This window comes from Oncorhynchus clarkii, chromosome 17, assembly GCF_045791955.1.
Source record: "Oncorhynchus clarkii lewisi isolate Uvic-CL-2024 chromosome 17, UVic_Ocla_1.0, whole genome shotgun sequence".
Classification (NCBI taxonomy): Eukaryota; Metazoa; Chordata; class Actinopteri; order Salmoniformes; family Salmonidae; genus Oncorhynchus; species Oncorhynchus clarkii.
In genome coordinates, this window is record NC_092163.1 from 73,811,512 (window position 1) to 73,837,093 (window position 25,582).

Here is a 25,582-nt window from a genome sequence, read left to right on the forward strand (position 1 = left end):
GGTGAGCTTCAATGCCATACAACTCTCCTTCCGTGGCCTCCAATTGCTCTTAAATACAAGTAAAACTAAATGCATTCTCTTCAACCGATCGCTGCCTGCACCTGCCCGCCTGTCCAACATCACTACTTTGGACGGCTCTGACTTAGAATATGTGGACAACTACAAATACCTAGGTGTGTGGTTAGACTGTAAACTCTCCTTCCAGACCCATATCAAACATCTCCAATCCAAAGTTAAATCTAGAATTGGCTTCCTATTTCGCAACAAAGCATCCTTCACTCATGCTGCCAAACATACCCTTGTAAAACTGACCATCCTACCAATCCTCGACTTCGGCGATGTCATTTACAAAACAGCCTCCAATACCCTACTCAATAAATTGGATGCAGTCTATCAGAGTGCCATCCGTTTTGTCACCAAAGCCTCATATACTACCTACCACTGCGACCTGTACGCTCTCGTTCGCTGGCCCTCGCTTCATACTCGTCGCCAAACCCACTGGCTCCAGGTCATCTACAAGACCCTGCTAGGTGAAGTCCCCCCTTATCTCAGCTCGCTGGTCACCATAGCATCACCCACCTGTAGTACGCGCTCCAGCAGGTATATCTCTCTGGTCGCCCCCAAAACCAATTCTTCCTTTGGCCGCCTCTCCTTCTAGTTCTCTGCTGCCAATGACTGGAACGAACTACAAATATCTCTGAAACTGGAAACATTTATCTCCCTCACTAGCTTTAAGCACCAGCTGTCAGAGCAGCTCACAGATTACTGCACCTGTTCATAGCAAATCTATAATTTAGCCCAAACAACTACCTCTTTCCCTACTGTATTTATTTATTTATTTTGCTCCTTTGCACCTTTCTCTACTTTGCACATTCTTCCACTGCAAATAAACCATTCCAATGTTTTACTTGCTATATTGTATTTACTTTTCTACTGTATCATTGACTGTATGTTTGTTTTACTCCATGTGTAACTCTGTGTTGTTGTATGTGTCGAACTGCTATGCTTTATCTTGGCCAGGTCGCAGTTGTAAATGAGAACTTGTTCTCAACTTGCCTACCTGGTTAAATAAAAGTGTTCTCAACTAGCCTACCTGGTTAAATAAAGGTGTTCTCTACTAGCCTACCTGGTTAAATAAAGGTGTTCTCAACTTGCCTACCTGGTTAAATAAAGGTGTTCTCAACTAGCCTACCTGGTTAAATAAAGGTGTTATCAACTAGCCTACCTGGTTAAATAAAGGTGAAATAAAATACAATTAAAATAAACACACACGCCATTGGCGTCTCCGAACTCCCTAATTGGTCTATTAAGTGGGACCGGGGTGGGAGTGTTTGATCTGTGTGGCTAAGCGCCTGTCAATCGAATGCGATTACACCCTCCCCCTTGCGCTTCTGACTCGTTCTTCACATTCAATGTGAGACAGACTACAACACAAACACACGTTGAGCAGGCTGCGACGGTGTGCTTTCGGATGAGCGCCGAAAAACGGTTCTCACACAGTATGACAGGATGTAGCAGTGGCGAGCGAAAGAAGAAGAAAAGCTTGTGATAGAGTGCGATGTGACAGAGGAGGTGTAGCCTAGATATGAGAGTGACCAGAGCAAGGACAGGCACAGATGCAGATCGTAGCGCGAGTACCCACGGCAGGTTATAATGACAGCACCACGGCTGGCGATTCTATCCTGATTTACGCATTTGCTCCAAAGGCTTTTTTGTTGATGCAACACTGTATTTTTACGCACTAACCTAACTCTGACTGACACGGTTCAGAGACTTTTGCACATAGGGAAAAACGGAAAGAAAGAGGATAGAATGGTGAGCCAAAACGACTGCTCGGTGAAGGTCTCTTTAAGGTAAGCCCCTCAGTGATCCTGAAAGCCCACTCAAAGATTTCTGCCGACCTTTGCAGAGCGCATTGTGTGTCTTGTCTGTCTCTGTGTCTCTGTTCCCGGTCTATTCATTAATTGATTCCCTAACATGTGCGCCCAAGAAGTATTCACGGGTATTGTTTAGCGCTCCATATGTGGACTATAGTAGACTAATAACTGCGTTATTATCAGTACAGTTAGAGAATGTGCCTTGTTTTTGCCACGTACGGGTGGCGTTCCATTTGCCTACACACAGCAGATAATGCAACGCACGAGCGAGCATGTCTTCATATAGGTGTAGGGTTAAGTAGATCAGTCATGCTATTATGCTGTTGGGCTTAATAGTAATGGTTGATAATCATGGTGGTTGTGTCATTCTGAAAGCCCAGTTATCCAGGTGCGGGCGCGGTATCCATGGGGCGTTTCTGTCAGTCACAATAATATCACATTTTGTCCATGTGAGGTCTCCATGCCATGCTTTGGTTGCTATTGCATTATGTTGTAGTCGTTACATTGTTACAACATCATTGCTTTCCCTCAAAACTCGCACCAGACGTTGCAGAAATGTGCTTCGGTTAAGTCGGAGAATCACAAAGAGATGGAGGTGATGCACTTCCTCAAAGCAATGTCCTTCACATTTACACAGCTGCCTTTGTTGAGAATACAACCTGAAGGCATGGGACTTGGGTGTGAGGAAATTAGGTTATTGATGAATATTGGACATGATTGCTGATAAATGTTTGCACCATAGGTGGGTATTATAAATCACAGTATCGGCTATCACCCACCTTTGTTAGACCTTTATGATGTAGCTAAGTGTATGTAGAATTCATAGCACACAGTACTAGTGATGTGAGGAGGCATGACTTCAGTAATTGTATGTGAGTACTGTATTCTCATTCTCTGTCTGTGTATTGTTGCGCCCGCTAACCGAGTCGCAGCCAGCCTGCTCAGCCCGGTGGTGTGTCTGTCCATTGTCTAACAGTCTCCGGGGGGTGGGTCAGGGCGGTGAAAAAATGGTGCAGCCACCCTTTGAAGTCAACCATGATATGGATGGCCCCATTTCCCCAGCTGGTGCCCCATGTGTGGTTGGTGTTGGTAACAAGGCTTGTAGCCTGTAGTCACCGTACGTTCCAAATGGCACCCTATTCCCTATGCAGTAGGGTAGGGCTCATAGGGCTCTGGTCAAAAGTAGTGCGCAATGTAGTGAATAAGGTGTTATTTGGGATGTAGTCTGTCTGTCTGTTGCCTCCCTTTGTGCTTTGCCAAAATGACATAAAGAGGAAGTAGCTTTAGTTGACATTTTTCTGAGTCTTTTCAAAACAGTGAAAATAAGTGGGTGCCGCTGGTTGTTCATCTGTTGTTCATATTGGGAAGTTGGCCCGCTGTAGAGTGGGGTCATAGGTCATAGAGTTAGGGTTAGTTGGCCCACTGTAGAGTGGGGTCATAGGTCACAGGGTTAGTTGGCCCACTGTAGAGTGGGGTCATAGAGTTAGGGTTAGTTGGCCCGCTGTAGAGTGGGGTCATAGAGTTAGGGTTAGTTGGCCCGCTGTAGAGTGGGGTCATAGAGTTAGGGCTAGTTGGCCCGCTGTAGAGTGGGGTCATAGAGTTAGGGTTAGTTGGCCCGCTGTAGAGTGGGGTCATAGAGTTAGGGTTAGTTGGCCCGCTGTAGAGTGGGGTCATAGAGTTAGGGTTAGTTGGCCCGCTGTAGAGTGGGGTCATAGAGTTAGGGTTAGTTGGCCCGCTGTAGAGTGGGGTCATAGAGTTAGGGTTAGTTGGCCCGCTGTAGAGTGGGGTCATAGAGTTAGGATTAGTTGGCCCGCTGTAGAGTGGGGTCATAGAGTTAGGGTTAGTTGGCCCGCTGTAGAGTGGGGTCATAGAGTTAGGGTTAGTTGGCCCGCTGTAGAGTGGGGTCATAGAGTTAGGGTTAGTTGGCCCGCTGTAGAGTGGGGTCATAGAGTTAGGGTTAGTTGGCCCGCTGTAGAGTGGGGTCATAGAGTTAGGGTTAGTTGGCCCGCTGTAGAGTGGGGTCATAGAGTTAGGGTTAGTTGGCCCGCTGTAGAGTGGGGTCATAGAGTTAGGGTTAGTTGGCCCGCTGTAGAGTGGGGTCATAGGTCACAGAGTTATGGTTAGTTGGCCCGCTGTAGAGTGGGGTCATAGAGTTAGGATTAGTTGGCCTGCTGTAGAGTGGGGTCATAGATCACAGTTAGGGGTTAGTTGGCCCGCTGTAGAGTGGGGTCATAGGTCACAGGGTTAGGGTTAGTTGGCCCGCTGTAGAGTGGGGTCATAGGTCACAGGGTTAAGGTTAGTTGGCCCGCTTTAGGGTGAGGTCGTAGGTCACAGGGTCAGGGTTAGTTGGCCTGCTTTAGGGTGAGGTCACAGGGTCAAGGTTAGTGGGCCCACTTTAGGTTGGGGTCATAGGTCACAGGCCGCAGGTAGCCTAGTGGTTAGAGCATTAGGCCAGTAACCGAAAGCTGACAAGATAAAAATCTGTCGTTCTGCCCCTGAGCAACGCACTGTTCCCCAGGCGCCGAAGATGAGGGGGTGGGTTAATGCAGAAGACACATTTCAGTTGAATGCATTCAGTTGTACAACTGACTAAACCGAATCAAAGTTTATTTGTCACGTGCGCCAAATACAACAGGTGTAGACCTTACAGTGAAATGCTTACCTACAGGCTCTAAACCAATAGTGTGAAAAGGTATTAGGTGAACAATAGATAATTAAAGAAATAAAACAACAGTAAAAAGACAGGCTATATACAGTAGTGAGGCTATAAAAGTAGCGAGGCTACATACAGACACCTGTTAGTCAGGCTGATTGAGGTAGTATGTACATGTAGATATGGTTCAAGTGACTATGCATATATGATGAACAGAGAGGGACACAATGCAGATAGCCCGGTTAGCCAATGTGCGGGAGCACTGGTTGGTCGGCCCAATTGAGGTAGTATGTACATGAATGTATAATTAAAGTGACTATGCATATATGATAAACAGAGAGTAGCAGCAGCGTAAAAAGAGGGGTTGGGGGGGCACACAATGCAAATAGTCTAGGAGGCCATTTAATTACCTGTTCAGGAATCTTATGGCTTGGGGGTAAAAACTGTTGAGAAGCCTTTTTGTCCTAGACTTGGCACTCCGGTACCGCTTGCCATGCGGTAGTAGAGAGAACAGTCTATGACTAGGGTGGCTGGGGTCATTGACAGTTTTTACGGCCTTCCTCTGACACCGCCTGGTGTAGAGGTCCTGGATGGCAGGCAGCTTAGCAGTGATGCACTGGGCCGTACGCACTACCCTCTGTAGTGCCTTGCGGTCAGAGGCCGAACAATTGACGTACCAGGCAGTGATGCAACCAGTCAGGTCTCATGCTCTCGATGTTGCAGTTGTAGAACCTTTTGAGGATCTCAGGACCCATGCCAAATCTTTTTAGTTTCCTGAGGGGGAATAGGCTTTGTCGTGCCCTCTTCACGACTGTCTTTGGACCATTCTAGTTTGTTGTTGATGTGGACACCAAGGAACTTGAAGCTCTCAACCTGCTCCACTACAGCCCCGTCGATGAGAATGGGGGCGTGCTCAGTCCTCCTTTTCCTGTAGTCCACAATCATCTCCTTAGTCTTGGTTACGTTGAGGGATAGGTTGTTATTCTGGCACCACCCAGTCAGGTCTCTGACCTCCTCCCTATAGGCTGTCTCGTCGTTGTCGGTGATCAGGTCTACTACCACTGTTGTGTCGTCTGCAAACTTAATGATGGTGTTGGAGTCGTGCCTGGCCATGCAGTCGTGGGTGAACAGGGAGTACAGGAGGGGACTGAGCACGCACCCCTGTGGAGCTCCAGTGTTGAGGATCAGCATGGTATATGTGTTGCTACCTACCCTCACCACCTGGGTTCCAGTTGCAGAGGGAGGTGTTTAGTCCCAGGATCCTTAGCTTGGTGATGAGCTTTGAGGGCACTATGGTGTTGTACGCTGAACTGTAGTGAATGAATAGCATTCTCACATAAGTGTTCCGAACCTTGAAAGTGGCAGCTCTACCCTTTATCTCAGTGCGAATGTTGCCTGTAATCCATGGCTTCTGGTTGGGGTATGTACGTACAGTCACTGTGGGGACGACGTCCTCAATGCACTTATTGATAAAGCCAGTGACTGATGTGGTGTACTCCTCAATGCCATCGGAAGAATCCCGGAACATATTCCAGTCTGTGATAGCAAAACAGTCCTGTAGTTTAGCATCTGCTTCATCTGACCACTTTTTTATATACTGAGTCACTGGTGCTTCCTGCTTTAATTTTCGCTTGTAAGCAGGAATCAAGAGGATAGAGTTGTGGTTGGATTTACCAAATGGAGGGCGAGGGAGAACTTTGTACTCGTCTCTGTGTGTGGAGTACAGGTGATCTAGAATTTTTGAACATATTGATAGAAATTTGGTAGAACTGAATAGATATCCCCCTTTCCCTTTACTAATGATTTGTTGAACTGGCCGGGGAAGGGAGGTAACAGGTATCCGTTTGTATTCATTGTCATACTGGTCCCCTGTGGGAATCAAACCCACAGCCCCGGCATTACAAGCTCCATACTCTACCAACTGAGCCACATCATCACATCATCACAAACCACTTGATGTCTCAATGTACTCCGTTACTGTATTGAACATTGTTTTTCTTCATGCTGATAGAAAGTCTACAGGTACAAACCTAGATGACCAGCCTATGTACAATACAGTCATGTACATTTACATTATGTGGTTTGTAAGGATGGTCATTTAATACTGCACAAAAAAAGGGGTTGTTTTCCATGTTATTTGATCCAGAAAATGATTTAATTTGACATGGATGTTTTGGGTCTTTGCACCTTGTGATGTAAATGTTTAAGGACCAGGGTTTTGTTCTTTCTGGAAACTATTAGAATGACCATCACAGAGAAAGGCACAGGGTTTTGTTCTTTCTGGAAACTATTAGAATGACCATCACAGAGAAAGGCACAGGGTTTTGTTATTTCTGGAAACTATTAGAATGACCATCACAGAGAAAGGCACAGGGTTTTGTTCTTTCTGGAAACTATTAGAATGACCATCACAGAGAAAGGCACAGGGTTTTGTTCTTTCTGGAAACTATTAGAATGACCATCACAGAGAAAGGCACAGGGCAACAACTCTTACAATCCCAACTATTTAATCCTATTTAATCCAACTATTTAATCCTGCAAGATTCCTAATTATACAACTACATTGTTTGCCAGCGGAGATGCTGAATAATTCGTTTTGCCCACGCTATATGTGACGTTAATACTAGTAAAGGCCCAGTGCACTACTTTTGTGTAAAAAAATATATTTTTACATTTATTTTTGTATTTTGTATTAATTATTTTTCAGGGGGAGCTGCAGCATCCTCAGCACCCCTACTTCCCTCGGCTATGTTTCACACACACTTTTCACATCAATACACATGGTAGGAGCCGGACATGACCTGTCAACACAGCAGCAAAAGAGCTACGGGGCTGTACCTATATGTTCATCTGTCTCTGCTCAGCTCTTTAGGGCCGAGTTGCATTATTCAGCACGTAGACATTATTGGGTAACTATGGTAGTAACACTTACAGTATGTCGTTAGTACCAGGCTACCCTGTACCAGGTATAGGCCTACTGTAAGTACAAGCAGTTGAACAATACTATCAATCAATCAATCACATTTATTTATAAAGCCCTTATTACATCAGCCGATGTCACAAAGTGCTGTACAGGAACCCAGGCTAAAACTCCACTCAGCAAGCAATGCAGGTGTAGAAGCATTAACCGATGTTCATTCAGTAGAAACATGCAGTAAGCACATAGAGTTATGTAATAACCATAACACCACTGTTGTCACAAGTATCTAAATGACTGTGGTGATAGATGCATGCTTTATTCTCTTCTTCTTCTTCTTTGTGTTTTTTTTAATTTTTTTTTATTTTACCTTTATTTAGCCAGAAAAGTCAGTTAAGAACAAATTCTTATTTTCAATGACGGCCTGGGAACAGTGGGTTAACTGCCTGTTCAGGGGCAGAACGACAGATTTGTACCTTGTCAGCTCGGGGGTTTGAACTCGCAACCTTCCGGTTACTAGTCCAACGCTCTAACCACTAGGCTACCCTGATCCGATCGCTGTGTGTGTGTTTACTCTGTTCCTAATGGGTGGCACTGAAAGCAGCATTAGTAGTGACAGGAAGTGGGGACTGAAGCATATAAACAAAGACACGGATCAAGATGACTTCCTGTGGTTCTCGATGGATGGTTTTCCTAACGACAGGGAGACTAATCCTGGGAACACCAGCACCACTGATAACAGAGAATGAATGGATGGTTTTCCTAATGACAGGGAGACTAATCCTGGGAACACCAGCACCACTGATAACAGAGAATGAATGGATGGTTTTCCTAACGACAGGGAGACTAATCCTGGGAACACCAGTACCACTGATAACAGAGAATGAGTGGATGGCGTGTAATTGCTCCCACATTTCTAGTCAGAATTATGTTCTGCAGTTAAGGGACTGGGAGGGTGTTAAAACCACAGCCTTGGGAGTGTGTTAAGACCACAGCCTGGGTTTGATTGGTGTGTGTGTTGACGAAGGAAGGCGATGACAGCCAAACAAAGTCAAGAAACTCACCACCCTGATCTATAGATCAGAACTGACCCCTTCCCCTCTCCTCCCTGATCTATAGATCAGAACTGACCCCTTCCCCTCTCCTCCCTGGTCTATAGATCAGACCTGACCTCCTCTCTTCCCTGGTCTATAGATCAGACCTGACCTCCTCTCTTCCCTGGTCTATAGATCAGACCTGACCTCCTCTCTTCCCTGGTCTATAGATCAGAACTGACCCCCTCTCTTCCCTGGTCTATAGATCAGAACTGACCCCCTCTCCTCCCTGGTCTATAGATCAGACCTGACCTCCTCTCTTCCCTGGTCTATAGATCAGAACTAACCCCCTCTCTTCCCTGGTCTATAGATCAGAACTAACCCCCTCTCTTCCCTGGTCTATAGATCAGAACTAACCCCCTCTCTTCCCTGGTCTATAGATCAGAACTAACCCCCCTCTCCACCCTCCACAGTCTGTGTGGCCGACAGAGAAGCTGTTCATTTCCTGCATGTCTGTTCCAAAATACAGTCAACATTCAGACATCTAATAGCCAACATACAAATAGCCTGTGAAACAATGTCTCAGAACAATGACCCAGAATCTCCTTCGGTTTTCCTTCATGCGTGGTCCATGGCATCTTGAGGGATGGTGTTGGCCTGATGTTGACAGATGTTTATTTTACCTTTATTTAACTAGGCAAGTCAGTTAAGAACAAACTCTTATTTTCAATGACGGCCTAGGAACTGCCTTATTCAGGGGCAGAACAACAGAGTTGTACCTTGTCAGCTCAAGGATTCGATCTTGCAACCTTTCGGTTACTAGTCTAACGCTCTAACCACTAGGCTACCCTGCCGCCCCATATGTCTGTCTCTGAGGGCTTGATCTAAGGCCTGAGGTTGACAGAGTTGAAGTCGGAAGTTTACATACACCTTAGTCAAATACATTTAAACTCAGTTTTTCACAATTCCTGACATTTAATCCTAGTAAAAATTCCCTGTTTTAGGTCAGTTAGGATCACCACTTAATTTTAAGAATGTGAAATGTCAGAATAATAGTAGAGAGAATGATTTATTTCAGCTTTTATTTCTTTCATCACATACCCAGTGGTTCAGAAGTTTACACACACTCGATTAGTATTTAGTAGCGTTTCCTTTAAATTGTTTAACTTGGGTCAAATGTTTTGGGTAGCCTTCCACAAGCTCCCCTCAGTAAGTTGGGTGAATACTGGCCTATTCCTCCTGACAGCTGGTGTAACTGAGTCAGGTTTGTAGGCCTCCTGGCTCACACACGCTTTTTCAGGTCTGCACACACAGTTAGGATGGTGTTCTTCGGCTTGCAAGCCTCCCCTTTTCCCTCCAAACATAACGATGGGCATTATGGCCAAACAGTTCTATTTTTGTTTCATCAGACATTTCTCCAACAAGAATGATCTTTGTCCCCATGTGCAGTTGCAAACTGTAGTCTGGCTTATTATGGCGGTTTTGGAGCAGCGGCTTCTTCCTTGCTGAGCTGCCTTTCAGGTTATGTCGATATTGGACTCATTTTACTGTGGATATAGATACTTTTGTACCTGTTTCCTCCAGCATCTTCACAAGGTACTTTGCTGTGCTGGGATTGATTTGCACTTTTTGCACCAAAGTACGTTAATCTCTAGGAGACAGAACGTGTCTCCTTCCTGAGCGGTATGACGGCTGCATGGTCCCATGGTGTTTATACCTGCGTACTATTGTTTGTACAGATGAATGTGGTACCTTCAGGCATTTGGAAATTGCTTTTTTGGATGAACCAGACTTGTGGAGGTCTACAATTTTTTTGAGGTCTTGGCTGATTTCTTTTGATTTTCTCATGATGTCAAGCAAAGAGGCACTGAGTTTGAAGGTAGGCCTTGAAATACATCCACAGGTACACCTCCAATTGACAAAAATTATGTCAATTAGCCAATCAGAAGCTTCTAAAGCCATAACATAATTTTCTAGAATTTTTCAAGCAGTTTAAAGGCACAGTCAACTTAGTGTATGTAAACTTCTGACCCACTGGAATTGTGATACAGTGAATTATAATTGAAATAATCTGTCTGTAAACATTTGTTAGACAATTGTCTTGTGTCATGCACAAAGTAGATTTCCTAACGGACTTGCCAAAACTATAGTTTGTTAACAAGATATTTGTGGAGTGGTTGAAGAACGAGTTTTAATGACTCCAATCTAAGTGTATGTAAACTTCTGACTTCAACTGTGTCTCTGAGGGTCTAAGACTCAAGACTAAGTCCTGATGTTGACAGATGTACAGTACCAGTCAAAGGATTGGACACACCTACTAATTCCAGGGTTTTTCTAAATGTTCTACTGTTTTCTACATTGTAGAATAATAGTGAATATATCAAAACTATGAAATAATACATATGGAATCATGTTGTAACCACAAAAGTGTTAAACAAATCAAAATAGATTTTATGTTTGAGATTCTTCAAAGTAGCCACCCTTTGCCTCGATGACAACTTTGCACACTCTTTGCATTCTTTCAACCAGCTTCATGAGGAATGCTTTTCCAACAGTCTTGAAGGAGACCCCACCCTCTCCCCTCTCCCCCTCCTCTCCACTCTCTTCTCCCAACCATCTCCCCCTCTCTCCCCTGGGGAGCTGAGATAACCCAGGTCTCATGGGGAACTTTCCCTCCTGGAGAAAAGGAACACTTATGTGAGAATGCTGTTCTTTGACTACAGCTCAGCGTTCAACATCCATAGTGCCCTCAAAACTCATCAATAAGCTAAGGACCCTGGGACTAAACACATCCCTCTGCAACTGGATCCTGGACTTCCTGACGGTCCGCCCACAGTTGGTAAGGGTAGGCAACAACACTTCTGCCACGCTGATCCTCAACATGGGGGACCGTCATTAAGGCAATACAGAGTGTAGTCAGGCGGTGTCAGAGGAGGGCCCTAAAAATTGTCGAAGACTCCAGCCACCCTAGTCATAGACTGTTCTCTCTGCTACCGCACGGAAAGCGGTACCAGAGCGCCCCGAGCGCCCCCCCCCCCCCCCCCCCATCTCTCTGTTACGCTGCTGCTACTCTCTGTTTATTATCTATGCAAAGTCACTCTACCTACATGTACATAGTACCTCAATGACCTCGACTAACCGATGCCCCCGCACATTGACTCTGTACTGGTACCCCCTGTATTTAGCCTCACTACTGTTATTTTACTGCTGCTCTTTAATTATTTGTTACTTTTATTTTTTATTTTGTTATTTAACACATTTTTTTACTTAACACTTATTTTTATTAAAACTGCATTGTTGGTTAAGGGCTTGTAAGTAAGCATTTCACTGTGAGGTCTACACCTGTTGTATTCAGCATTTCACTGTAAGGTCTACTACACCTGTTGTATTCAGCATTTCACTGTAAGGTCTACCTACACTTGTTGTATTCAGCATTTCACTGTAAGGTCTACTACACCTGTTGTATTCAGCATTTCACTGTAAGGTCTACTACACCTGTTGTATTCAGCATTTCACTGTAAGGTCTACCTACACCTGTTGTATTCAGCATTTCACTGTAAGGTCTACAACACCTGTTGTATTCAGCATTTCACTGTAAGGTCTACACTACACCTGTTGTAGTCAGCATTTCACTGTAAGGTCTACTACACCTGTTGTAGTCAGCATTTCACTGTAAGGTCTACTACACCTGTTGTATTCAGCATTTCACTGTAAGGTCTACTACACCTGTTGTATTCAGCATTTCACTGTAAGGTCTACTACACCTGTTGTATTCAGCATTTCACTGTGAGGTCTACTACACCTGTTGTATTCAGCATTTCACTGTAAGGTCTACTACACCTGTTGTATTCAGCATTTCACTGTAAGGTCTACTACACCTGTTGTATTCAGCATTTCACTGTGAGGTCTACTACACCTGTTGTATTCAGCATTTCACTGTAAGGTCTACTACACCTGTTGTATTCAGCATTTCACTGTAAGGTCTACTACACCTGTTGTATTCAGCATTTCACTGTAAGGTCTACCTACACTTGTTGTATTCAGCATTTCACTGTAAGGTCTACTACACCTGTTGTATTCAGCATTTCACTGTGAGGTCTACACCTGTTGTATTCAGCATTTCACTGTGAGGTCTACACCTGTTGTATTCAGCATTTCACTGTAAGGTCTACTACACCTGTTGTATTCAGCATTTCACTGTAAGGTCTACTACACCTGTTGTATTCAGCATTTCACTGTAAGGTCTACCTACACCTGTTGTATTCAGCATTTCACTGTAAGGTCTACTACACCTGTTGTATTCAGCATTTCACTGTGAGGTCTACTACACCTGTTGTATTCAGCATTTCACTGTGAGGTCTACCTACACCTGTTGTATTCAGCATTTCACTGTAAGGTCTACCTACACCTGTTGTATTCAGCATTTCACTGTAAGGTCTACCTACACCTGTTGTATTCAGCATTTCACTGTAAGGTCTACTACACCTGTTGTATTCAGCATTTCACTGTGAGGTTGTATTCGGCGCATGTGACAAATTAAATTGGATTTAATGTTCTGTTCCTCTTGTTGTGATGAGGTTGTAAATAGGTTGTTATTAATTGTTTATTATGAAGAATCTGTGATTATGAACAGGAAGGGAAATAGGATCACTGTACCCATGATCTTTGTATGTTGTTGTCACATAAACACTTTGTAAGCCATGGCTTACATTTTTGCTCCAGTCTGTCTGTGATGCAACTTGTGTTGTGCGAAATTATTTTCTGCTACAAACCTTTTTTTGCTAGAAAACTTTTTCTTTTTCAAACCTTTTTCTGCTTAACACTTTTTCTGCTTAACACTTTTTCTGCTTAACACCTTTTCTGCTTCAAACTTATTTCTGCTTCAAACGTTTTTTTTCTCACAACAATGGCAATTTGCCCTTGACACAACAGTGAGTTGCCTACAATGACACAAACTGGGATCATCAACTAGATTCAGCCGTGGTACGATTTCTTCTTTAGTGGATGGAACCTAGTTACAGATAATTTTGTAGACTGCAAATTGACTGCAAGAACAGATATCAGATAGTCCAACAGATATTATTTTTTGACTAAAACATAGTCATTTCAAACCTTGCTTATATTTGTATACGATCACATTTATCTCTCTATTTTGTGTGGGAGTATTTTGGAACAGACTTCCTGAATGATATCCCTTGTTGATGATTTCATGGTGTTTTCACAGCCTTCCTTTGATTTATTTACATTTCTTTTTACATTTATCCTTTATTTAACTAGGCAAGTCAGTTAATAACAAATTCTTATTTTCAATGATGGCCTAGGAACAGTGGGCTAACTGCCTGGTTTTAGGGGCAGAGCGACAGATTTTTACCTTATCAGCTCGGGGATTCGATCTACCAACCTTTCGGTTACTGACCCAATGCTCTAACCACTAGGCTACCTGCCGCCCCAACAATACAATTTACGTCCAACAATAAAACATTTTTTTACTGATAAACCAGCATTTTAAATAGGAATTCAAAAGTATTTGTTTTGGTTTGTGGATGTATGTCCTGTGTAGGCTGTGTGTGTGTCGCGTCTGTTTCCTGTTGACAGTGCGTGAACCGTTCACTGGGTCCACAGCCTCCCTAGGGGGGCTGCTTTACGGGCCTCACTCTGGTGGGAACTAGCCGCTGGTCATAATGTCTGTCTGGGTGTTTGTATGTGGGGGAAGAGTAGTGTGTGTATAGTGTATGTGTGTGTGCGTCCATAGTGTGTGTGTTAGTGTGAGTCTGTGTTAGTAATGGCGGTTAATGGGAGACTACCCCCCTGCCCTCATGGTCCGCTCTGTAAGGCCAATAAGTAATAGTTAGCTCCTGTTCAGAGCTGCTCCAGGACAGATACTTCCTGTAGTCTCCTGTATAACATGCATCCCTCCCTCCTACCCAGTAAGCCGGGTTGAATGATAAGTTAAATCAAGTGTTCAACGACATAGCTTTCCAGGAAAGGAAACAGGGAAGGATGCAATACAATGCTGTGACTAGTGTAGTTAACTACAGTTTTACAAGAGCTGCTGAATGCATTCCCAACAGGGCACCAGATCTAGCAACGCTATCTTCACGTATTCCCAACAGGGCAACAGATTTAGTAATGCTATCTTCACGTATTCCCAACAGGGCAACAGATCTAGCAACGCTATCTTCACGTATTCCCAACAGGGCACCAGATCTAGCAAAACTATCTTCACGTATTCCCAACAGGGCACCAGATCTAGCAACGCTATCTTCACGTATTCCCAACAGGGCACCAGATCTAGCAAAACTATCTTCACGTATTTCCAACAGGGCACCAGATCTAGCAACGCTATCTCACGTATTCCCAACAGGGCACCAGATCTAGCAACGCTATCTTCACGTATTCCCAACAGGGCACCAGATCTAGCAACGCCAACTTCACGTATTCCCAACAGGGCACCAGATCTAGCAACACTATCTTCACGTATTCCCAACAGGGCACCAGATTTACCAACACTATATTTTTCATCTTCATGGAAGTCCCTCTCAGATACACTCTGGTCATTTCCTCCTTACCCTGATCAAATGGTCTCTGACCTCTGACCTCTAACAGTCATTAGTAAAAGTCCTTTGACAGGGAGTGTTAAATGAAAGGTTCTGGGTGGAACTGGAACTGGGATGGCCACAGAGACAGAAACAGGACTCAGGATGAGTCAACAAAGCATGGTGCCATTAGTAAAGTACAGAACAGTAAAGTACAATAAAGTACAGAACAGTAAAGTACAATAAAATACAGAACAGTAAAGTACAGAACAGTAAAGTACAGAACAGTACAGAACAGTAAAGTACAGAACAGTAAAGTACAGTACAGAAAAGTACAATAAAGTATAGTAAAGAACAGTAAAGTACAGAATAGTAAAGTACAGAACAGTAAAGAACAGTAAAGAACAGTAAAGTACAGAACAGTACAGAACAGTAAAGTACAGAACAGTAAAGTACAGTAAAGAACAGTAAAGTACAGAATAGTAAAGTACAGAACAGTAAAGAACAGTAAAGTACAGAACAGTGAAGTACAGTAAAGAACAGAACAGTAAAGTACAGTAAAGAACAGAACAGTAAAGAACAGTGAAGTACAGAACAGTAAAGTACAGAACGGTAAAGTACAGAACAGTAAAGAACAGTAAAGTACAGAACAGTAAAGTACAGAACAGTGAAGTACAGAACAGTGAAGTACAATAAAGAACAGAACAGTAAAGTACAGAACAGTGAAGTACAATAAAGTACAGAACAGTGAAGTACAATAAAGTACAGAACAGTAAATTACAGTAAAGAACAGTAAAGTACAGAACAGTGAAGTACAATAAAGAACAGAACAGTAAAGTACAGAACAGTGAAGTACAATAAAGTACAGAACAGTAAATTACAGTAAAGAACAGTAAAGTACAGGAAAGTACAGTACAGAAAAGTACAGTACAGAACAGTAAAGTACAGCACAGTAAAGTACAGAACAGTAAAGTACAGTAAAGAACAGTAAAGTACAGAACAGCGAAGTACAATAAAGAACAGAACAGTAAAGTAAAGAACAGTAAAGTATAGAACAGTAAAGAACAGTAAAGTACAGAACAGTAAAGTATAGAACAGTAAAGTATAGAACAGTAAAGTAAAGAACAGTAAAGTATAGAACAGTAAAGAACAGTAAAGTACAGAACAGTAAAGTATAGAACAGTAAAGTACAGAACAGTAAAGTATAGAACAGTATAGTATAGAACAGTAAAGTACAGAACAGTACAGAACAGTAAAGTACAGAACAGTAAAGTACAGAACAGTAAAGTACAGAACAGTAAAGTATAGAACAGTAAAGTATAGAACAGTAAAGTATAGACCAGTAAAGAACAGTAAAGTAAAGAACAGACCAGTAAAGAACAGTAAAGTAAAGAACAGAACAGTAAAGCATAGAACAGTATAGAACAGTAAAGAACTGAACAGTAAAGAACTGAACAGTAAAGAACTGAACAGTAAAGAACTGAACAGTAAAGAACTGAACAGTAAAGTATAGAACAGTAAAGTAAAGAACAGTAAAGAACTGAACAGTAAAGAACTGAACAGTAAAGAACTGAACAGTAAAGTATAGAACAGTAAAGTAAAGAACAGTAAAGAACTGAACAGTAAAGAACTGAACAGTAAAGAACTGAACAGTAAAGTATAGAACAGTATAGAACAGTAAAGAACAGTAAAGTATAGAACAGTAAAGTATAGAACAGTAAAGTACAGAACAGACCAGTAAAGAACAGTAAAGTAAAGAACAGTAAAGAACTGAACAGTAAAGAACTGAACAGTAAAGAACTGAACAGTAAAGTATAGAACAGTATAGAACAGTAAAGAACAGTAAAGTATAGAACAGTAAAGTATAGAACAGTAAAGTACAGAACAGACCAGTAAAGAACAGTAAAGTAAAGAACAGTAAAGTAAAGAACAGAACAGTAAAGTATAGAACAGTATAGAACAGTAAAGAACAGTAAAGTACAGAACAGTAAAGAACTGAACAGTAAAGAACTGAACAGTAAAGTATAGAACAGTATAGAACAGTAAAGAACAGTATAGAACAGTAAAGTAAAGAACAGTAAAGAACTGAACAGTAAAGAACTGAACAGTAAAGAACTGAACAGTAAAGAACTGAACAGTAAAGTATAGAACAGTAAAGTATAGAACAGTAAAGTACAGAACAGTAAAGTACAGTAAAGTATAGAACAGTAAAGAACAGTAAAGTATAGAACAGTAAAGAACAGTAAAGTATAGAACAGTAAAGTATAGAACAGTAAAGAACATTTGAATGTATTCCGTTAGCAGTTTGGATGACAAATTCCCCTTAGATTTCCATGTAGATCTTGCTTGACCCACATGTGTTTCGGTGGGTGTGTGTGAGTGTGTTTTGTGTGTGTGTGCGAGTGTGTTCCGATGTTTTGGTGTATGCGTTTGTTTCTCAGTGGATATGGGGTGTGTATGTCTCTCAAAGGTGTTGTGTTAGTGTTGTTGTTAATGAACATTCCTCCGGGTTCATCAGTCGCCCCCCAGAGTGTTTCTGTTGCAGAATAACTTCCTGTTAGGCCGCATGGGCCTCACTTCCTGTTTCTGAAGCTGCTCAGCAACTGTTTCTGGTTCTAGCACAGGCAGTTCTAGCACAGTGCACACATAGCTGGTGTACCAAAGTGAAAGACACAAAAACTAAACTGAAGAACGGGAAGCATAGAAATTGAGCACATAGAACAGATCTACCGCTTAGATTTGCTTTCAATGAGAATATCAGATCTATAACTCACATTTCTATGTGAATTTGCTTCGGTCGCCCAAAAAGTTACATATAGCAGCTTTAAATAGGGGTCCATTCTGACAACTGCGTTTGTCGTCACACAGGACCACGTGCTGTGACACAGGCCGAACATGGGCCGGCAGGCTACATAGAGGTTCCCGGTTGACACAGGCCGAACATGGGCCGGCAGGCTACATGGAGGCTCCCGGTTGACACAGGCCGAACATGGGCCGGCAGGCTACATGGAGGTTCCCGGTTGACTCTCTCTGGCAGGATGAAAGCGGCTACATCCACCATGATTCTTTAGTTACGGCAAATTTTTACCATGATCCTTAGCGATTTTATTGGTGCCGTTCAGCCACATTCAGCAATATGCCGCTCTTCAAATGTCAAATACTTTCGGCTTCATGCGCCATCGGGAGTTTTCCATAGGAATATGTGGATGGCATCAGAGCTATCACTATCTACTGGTTTTAATGTCTATGAACGTAACATGTGTAGTGTACTGTTGTAACATAGTAAATGTACATCTGGGACATATGTTACGTTTTGGTACATAAGACAGAAGGTTACAGAAACAGAAGGAGTTAATTGTGGTGGAATCTCATCACGGACAGGCTTTATCATTTTAGCTAAGTAGCAACTGTTCAACTACTTACTACTTTTTCGCTACTTTGCAATTATTTAGCATGTTAGCTAACCCTAACCCCTAGCCTAGCTAATGTTAACGTTAGCCACCTAGCTAACGTTAGCCACAACAAATTGGAATTCGTAACATAGCATAATACTTATTTCAAATTCGGAACATATTGTATGAATTGTAATTTGTAACATATTGTATGAATTGTAATTTGTAACATATTGTACGAATTGTAATTTGTAACATATTGTACGAATTGTAATTTGTAACATATTGTATGAATTGTAATTTGTAACATTTCATATGAATTGTACTTTGTAACATTTCATATGAATTGTAATTCGTGACATATCATATGAATCAAACGTAACATATCATCCTAAATGGAAGGAGACGGATTTACATTTACTATGTTTCATCTCCTCTGGAGTCCAGATTGCGAACACGGGGATGGATTTTTAGCTAGTTAAGGATGTTGGAAACCACTGATAAATGGCGTGTAGCACATCACTTATTTACGATAGTTTGACAGCTTGTTGATTAAGTTGTAGACATTTTCCCAGCAGTCAGTCCGTACTTAAGTATGTTTCCAAAGCACCAATCGTCACGTTGTAGCGTTGAGTCAGCTACAGCACAGCAGTAGACTCGATACTCTACTGACTCAGGACTCTATACTCTACTGACTCAGGGCAGAGCAGGGTGTTCGCTGCAGTAGACTCTATACTCTACTGACTCAGGGCAGAGCAGGGTGTTCGCTGCAGTAGATTCTATACTCTACTGACTCAGGACTCTATACTCTACTGACTCAGGGCAGAGCAGGCTGTTCGCTGCTGTAGACTCTATACTCTACTGACTCAGGGCAGAGCAGGCTGTTCGCTGCTGTAGACTCTATACTCTACTGACTCAGGGCAGAGCAGGCTGTTCGCTGCAGTAGACTCTATACTCTACTGACTCAGGGCAGAGCAGGCTGTTCGCTGCTGTAGACTCTATACTCTACTGACTCAGGACTCTATACTCTACTGACTCAGGACTCTATACTCTACTGACTCAGGGCAGAGCAGGGTGTTCGCTGCAGTAGACTCTATACTCTACTGACTCAGGACTCTATACTCTACTGACTCAGGGCAGAGCAGGCTGTTCGCTGCAGTAGACTCTATACTCTACTGACTCAGGACTCTATACTCTACTGACTCAGGACTCGATACTCTACTGACTCAGGGCAGAGCAGGCTGTTCGCTGCTGTAGACTCTATACTCTACTGACTCAGGGCAGAGCAGGCTGTTCGCTGCAGTAGACTCGATACTCTACTGACTCAGGGCAGAGCAGGCTGTTCGCTGCAGTAGACTCGATACTCTACTGACTCAGGGCAGAGCAGGCTGTTCGCTGCTGTAGACTCTATACTCTACTGACTCAGGGCAGAGCAGGCTGTTCGCTGCAGTAGACTCGATACTCTACTGACTCAGGGCAGAGCAGGCTGTTCGCTGCAGTAGACTCTATACTCTACTGACTCAGGACTCTATACTCTACTGACTCAGGACTCTATACTCTACTGACTCAGGGCAGAGCAGGCTGTTCGCTGCAGTAGACTCTATACTCTACTGACTCAGGACTCTATACTCTACTGACTCAGGGCAGAGCAGGCTGTTCGCTGCTGTAGACTCTATACTCTACTGACTCAGGGCAGAGCAGGCTGTTCGCTGATGTAGGCTCTATACTCTACTGACTCAGGGCAGAGCAGGCTGTTCGCTGCTGTAGACTCTATACTCTACTGACTCAGGGCAGAGCAGGCTGTTCGCTGCTGTAGACTCTATACTCTACTGACTCAGGACTCTATACTCTACTGACTCAGGGCAGAGCAGGCTGTTCGCTGCAGTAGACTCGATACTCTACTGACTCAGGGCAGAGCAGGCTGTTCGCTGCAGTAGACTCTATACTCTACTGACTCAGGGCAGAGCAGGCTGTTCGCTGCAGTAGACTCTATACTCTACTTACTCAGGGCAGAGCAGGCTGTTCGCTGCAGTAGACTCTATACTCTACTGACTCAGGGCAGAGCAGGCTGTTCGCTGCAGTAGACTTGATACTCTACTGACTCAGGGCAGAGCAGGCTGTTCGCTGCAGTAGACTCGATACTCTACTGACTCAGGGCAGAGCAGACTGTTCGCTGCTGTAGACTCGATACTCTACTGACTCAGGGCAGAGCAGGCTGTTCGCTGCAGTAGACTCGATGCTCTACTGACTCAGGGCAGAGCAGGCTGTTTGCTGCTGTAGACTCGATACTCTACTGACTCAGGGCAGAGCAGGCTGTTCGCTGCTGTAGACTCTATACTCTACTGACTCAGGGCAGAGCAGGCTGTTCGCTGCTGTAGACTCGATACTCTACTGACTCAGGGCAGAGCAGGCTGTTCGCTGCAGTAGACTCGATACTCTACTGACTCAGGACTCTATACTCTACTGACTCAGGGCAGAGCAGGCTGTTCGCTGCTGTAGACTCTATACTCTACTGACTCAGGGCAGAGCAGGCTGTTCGCTGCTGTAGACTCTATACTCTACTGACTCAGGGCAGAGCAGGCTGTTCGCTGCTGTAGACTCTATACTCTACTGACTCAGGGCAGAGCAGGCTGTTCGCTGCTGTAGACTCTATACTCTACTGACTCAGGGCAGAGCAGGCTGTTCGCTGCTGTAGACTCTATACTCTACTGACTCAGGGCAGAGCAGGCTGTTAGCTGCTGTAGACTCGATACTCTACTGACTCAGGGCAGAGCAGGCTGTTCGCTGCTGTAGACTCTATACTCTACTGACTCAGGGCAGAGCAGGCTGTTCGCTGCTGTAGACTCTATACTCTACTGACTCAGGGCAGAGCAGGCTGTTCGCTGCTGTAGACTCTATACTCTACTGACTCAGGGCAGAGCAGGCTGTTCGCTGCTGTAGACTCTATACTCTACTGACTCAGGGCAGAGCAGGCTGTTCGCTGCTGTAGACTCGATACTCTACTGACTCAGGGCAGAGCAGGCTGTTCGCTGCTGTAGACTCGATACTCTACTGACTAAGGGCAGAGCAGGCTGTTCGCTGCTGTAGACTCGATACTCTACTGACTCAGGGCAGAGCAGGCTGTTTGCTGCTGTAGACTCTATACTCTACTGACTCAGGACTCTATACTCTACTGACTCAGGGCAGAGCAGGCTGTTCGCTGCTGTAGACTCTATACTCTACTGACTCAGGGCAGAGCAGGCTGTTCGCTGCTGTAGACTCTATACTCTACTGACTCAGGGCAGAGCAGGCTGTTCGCTGCTGTAGACTCTATACTCTACTGACTCAGGGCAGAGCAGGCTGTTCGCTGCTGTAGACTCGATACTCTACTGACTCAGGGCAGAGCAGGCTGTTCGCTGCTGTAGACTCTATACTCTACTGACTCAGGGCAGAGCAGGCTGTTCGCTGCTGTAGACTCTATACTCTACTGACTCAGGGCAGAGCAGGCTGTTCGCTGCTGTAGACTCGATACTCTACTGACTCAGGGCAGAGCAGGCTGTTTGCTGCTGTAGACTCTATACTCTACTGACTCAGGACTCTATACTCTACTGACTCAGGGCAGAGCAGGCTGTTCGCTGCTGTAGACTCTATACTCTACTGACTCAGGGCAGAGCAGGCTGTTCGCTGCTTTAGACTCGATACTCTACTGACTCAGGGCAGAGCAGGCTGTTTGCTGCTGTAGACTCTATACTCTACTGACTCAGGACTCTATACTCTACTGACTCAGGGCAGAGCAGGCTGGTCGCTGCTGTTGCTTGGCTTTCTCTGCCATTTTTCCAACTTAACGACAGTGACGCGCAGAGCGCTTTCTATCCGTGGCAAATCATTTGGAAGTTGCCCATCTACAACATTGTTGTGTTGGGTATTTGTTTAAATGTAATGTTCCCTTTAGGATGATGATCAGGACCTGTTAGTGGTAGCTTTGAGAACTGCACTGTGATTTACATTTTGTTGAAAAAAAAACATTGTTTTTCAGTTACGGATTTTTTGTTGACGGTAATGTCCTAATGTTTGTTTTAACATTTGAACAAGGGACCCTCAACTAGATTCAGCCATGGGGACGATTTTCTTCTTGAGCGGATGGTTCGGGGGGGCTGGGACATAATTACAAATCATTTGTAGACTGTAAATTGATCGCCCAAACAGATATAACATTTGACTAAAACGTAATCATTTGAAACCTTACTTACATTGTATAAGATCACGTCTCTCTATTATGCGTGGAAATACTTGGGATCACATTTACAAAATTAAAATCACTTGGCGCTGATTTCCCCCTTTGATCAAAATATAGCCCACTCCTAGGTATTCAGAATTATAGAAGCACTAATCAGGAAGTAAGGGAAGTGCTTCCTTCTATTGTAGAGAGGCTCTGTAAATGTTTATGACCTATTGATGTGTCCTGTTGTGAGTATTGGGTTCCGCCCAGCTGTATAGCATGGTGGGGCAGTCCTTCAGGACAGGACACCATTTTCTGTGGACTGCTAGCTCAGCACAAAGCACTGCAGGTAGTTAATAACATCACTGTGTGGTCTGGTTCCTCTGACTTGAAGAGAGGGAATTAATAAGTGAAAGGGGGAGAGAGAGAACGTATGGGGAGGTGGTTTGTTAAACTGGCTCAACTACAGCTCATTCTGTCTGCCATCTCCTCAAAAGACAGAGAGTGCGGAGAGAGTGGATGGGGGGTGGGGAGAGAGAGACTTGGAGAATAGAGGAGATAATGAGTAGAGAGTTCGACAGGGAGAGAAAATAGTACATTTTAAGTTGGAGGATGAGAGGGGGAGAGAGCGCTGCGTGTTTAAAAAAAATTGAGAGAGAGAGAGAGAGAGAGAGGTGTGTGTTTAAAGGAGAGAGAGAGAGAGGTGTGTGTTTAAAGGAGAGAGAGAGAGAGGTGTGTTTAAAGGAGAGAGAGAGAGAGAGGTGTGTGTTTAAAGGAGAGAGAGAGAGAGGTGTGTGTTTAAAGGAGAGAGAGAGAGGTGTGTGTTTAAAGGAGAGAGAGAGAGAGAGGTGTGTGTTTAAAGGAGAGAGAGAGAGAGGTGTGTGTTTAAAGGAGAGAGAGAGAGGTGTGTGTTTAAAGGAGAGAGAGAGAGAGGTGTGTGTTTAAAGGAGAGAGAGAGAGGTGTGTGTTTAAAGGAGAGAGAGAGAGGTGTGTGTTTAAAGGAGAGAGAGAGAGGTGTGTGTTTAAAGGAGAGAGAGAGATGTGTGTGTGTTTAAAGGAGAGAGAGAGAGGTGTGTGTTTAAAGGAGAGAGAGAGATGTGTGTGTGTTTTTTTATTTTTTTATTTTTTATTTCACCTTTATTTAACCAGGTAGGCTAGTTGAGAACAAGTTCTCATTTGCAACTGCGACCTGGCCAAGATAAGGCATAGCAGTGTGAACAGACAACACAGAGTTACACATGGAGTAAACAATTAACAAGTCAATAACACAGTAGAAAAAAGGGGAGTCTATATATACATTGTGTGCAAAAGGCATGAGAAGGTAGGCAAATAATTACAATTATGCAGATTAACACTGGAGTGATAAATGATCAGATGGTTATGTACAGGTATATTGGTGTGCAAAAGAGCAGAAAAATAAATAAATAAAAACAGTATGGGGATGAGGTAGGTGAAAATGGGTGGGCTATTTACCAATAGACTATGTACAGCTGCAGCGATCGGTTAGCTGCTCAGATAGCAGATGTTTGAAGTTGGTGAGGGAGATAAAAGTCTCCAACTTCAGCGATTTTTGCAATTCGTTCCAGTCACAGGCAGCAGAGAACTGGAACGAAAGGCGGCCAAATGAGGTGTTGGCTTTAGGGATGATCAGTGAGATACACCTGCTGGAGCGCGTGCTACGGATGGGTGTTGCCATCGTAACCAGTGAACTGAGATAAGGCGGAGCTTTACCTAGCATGGACTTGTAGATGACCTGGAGCCAGTGGGTCTGGCGACGAATATGTAGCGAGGGCCAGCCGACTAGAGCATACAAGTCGCAGTGGTGGGTGGTATAAGGTGCTTTAGTGACAAAACGGATGGCACTGTGATAAACTGCATCCAGTTTGCTGAGTAGAGTGTTGGAAGCAATTTTGTAGATGAAGGAGAGAGAGAGGAGAGAGAGAGATGTGTGTGTGTTTAAAGGAGAGAGAGAGATGTGTGTGTGTTTAAAGGAGAGAGAGAGAGAGAGGGGAGCCTCGAGGGAGAGAGTCAATTGATGATGGTCTCTGTTATTGCTCTCTGGGATGCTCGTGCCCTAGAGGAAGAAAGGATGGGTTGTCCCTGAGATAAAAAGGGGAAGAGGGAGGGAGAGAAAGAAGGAAGTCCTGCTCTCTGTATCAAAAGAGCCAGGGTAGAAAGTAAGCATCAGTCCTCAGTGAAACAAACACAGGCAGAATGATCAATTGTGTGTGCATGTGTGTATGTTTCTGTGTGCGTCACATTCTGTATCCAACGTGTGCTACTGTTGTACGTGTGTCTGTCATTTGGTTGTGTGTCAATGTGTGTGTATGATTTGGAGAGGCACAGCTGCACCCAATCTCTGATTCTCCCACACAGAGAAGCAACTCAGAGAAGGCAGGGTGATAAAGACAACAGCCTCTTGAGCATCCAAGCCTCAGGTGCAGCGTCTGATCTGTAACCACAGTGGAGAAATGGGATCACGCTTTCCAGATGACTGTCCTCTGTCTTTCAGTCTGTTAAACAGGACTGCTTACCCTACCCGCTCTTATTAAAATGAACCTCTCTGTCTGTCTCTCTATCTTGCTCGCTCGCTCTCTCTCTCCCTCTCTCACACACACACACACACACGCACACACACGCACACACACGCACACACACACACACACACACGCACACACGCACACACGCACACACACACACACACACACACACACACACACGCACACACACACACACACACACACTCCACTCCTTCAAGCTTGAGCAGGCGACTCTTGCACAGTGCCGGACTGACCAGGCCCTCTTTGGCCCAAGAATGGTCCATGGGCCTTACACACTACACACACGTTTGTTTTACTATCCTTGTGGGGACCAAACAATTGATTCCAATTCAAAATCCTATTTTCCCTAACCAGACTTTTTGCAGACTTTTTTGCCCATTTTAGTAATTTAACAGACATTCTTATCCAGAGTGA

At 44.0% G+C, this 25,582-nt stretch overlaps 1 protein-coding gene across 1 annotated transcript in view; it reads left to right on the plus strand.

Moving 5' to 3' along the window:
• The first annotated feature begins 1,505 nt into the window (after nt 1-1,505).
• The window catches only part of LOC139371420 (kinesin-like protein KIF21B), a 159,124-nt gene continuing 135,047 nt past the window's right edge, over nt 1,506-25,582 (plus strand). The window contains exon 1 of the mRNA XM_071111820.1: nt 1,506-1,853. Within this exon, the coding sequence (XP_070967921.1) occupies nt 1,813-1,853 (41 nt within the window). The 5' untranslated portion in view covers nt 1,506-1,812. The remainder of the gene's footprint in view (nt 1,854-25,582) is intronic.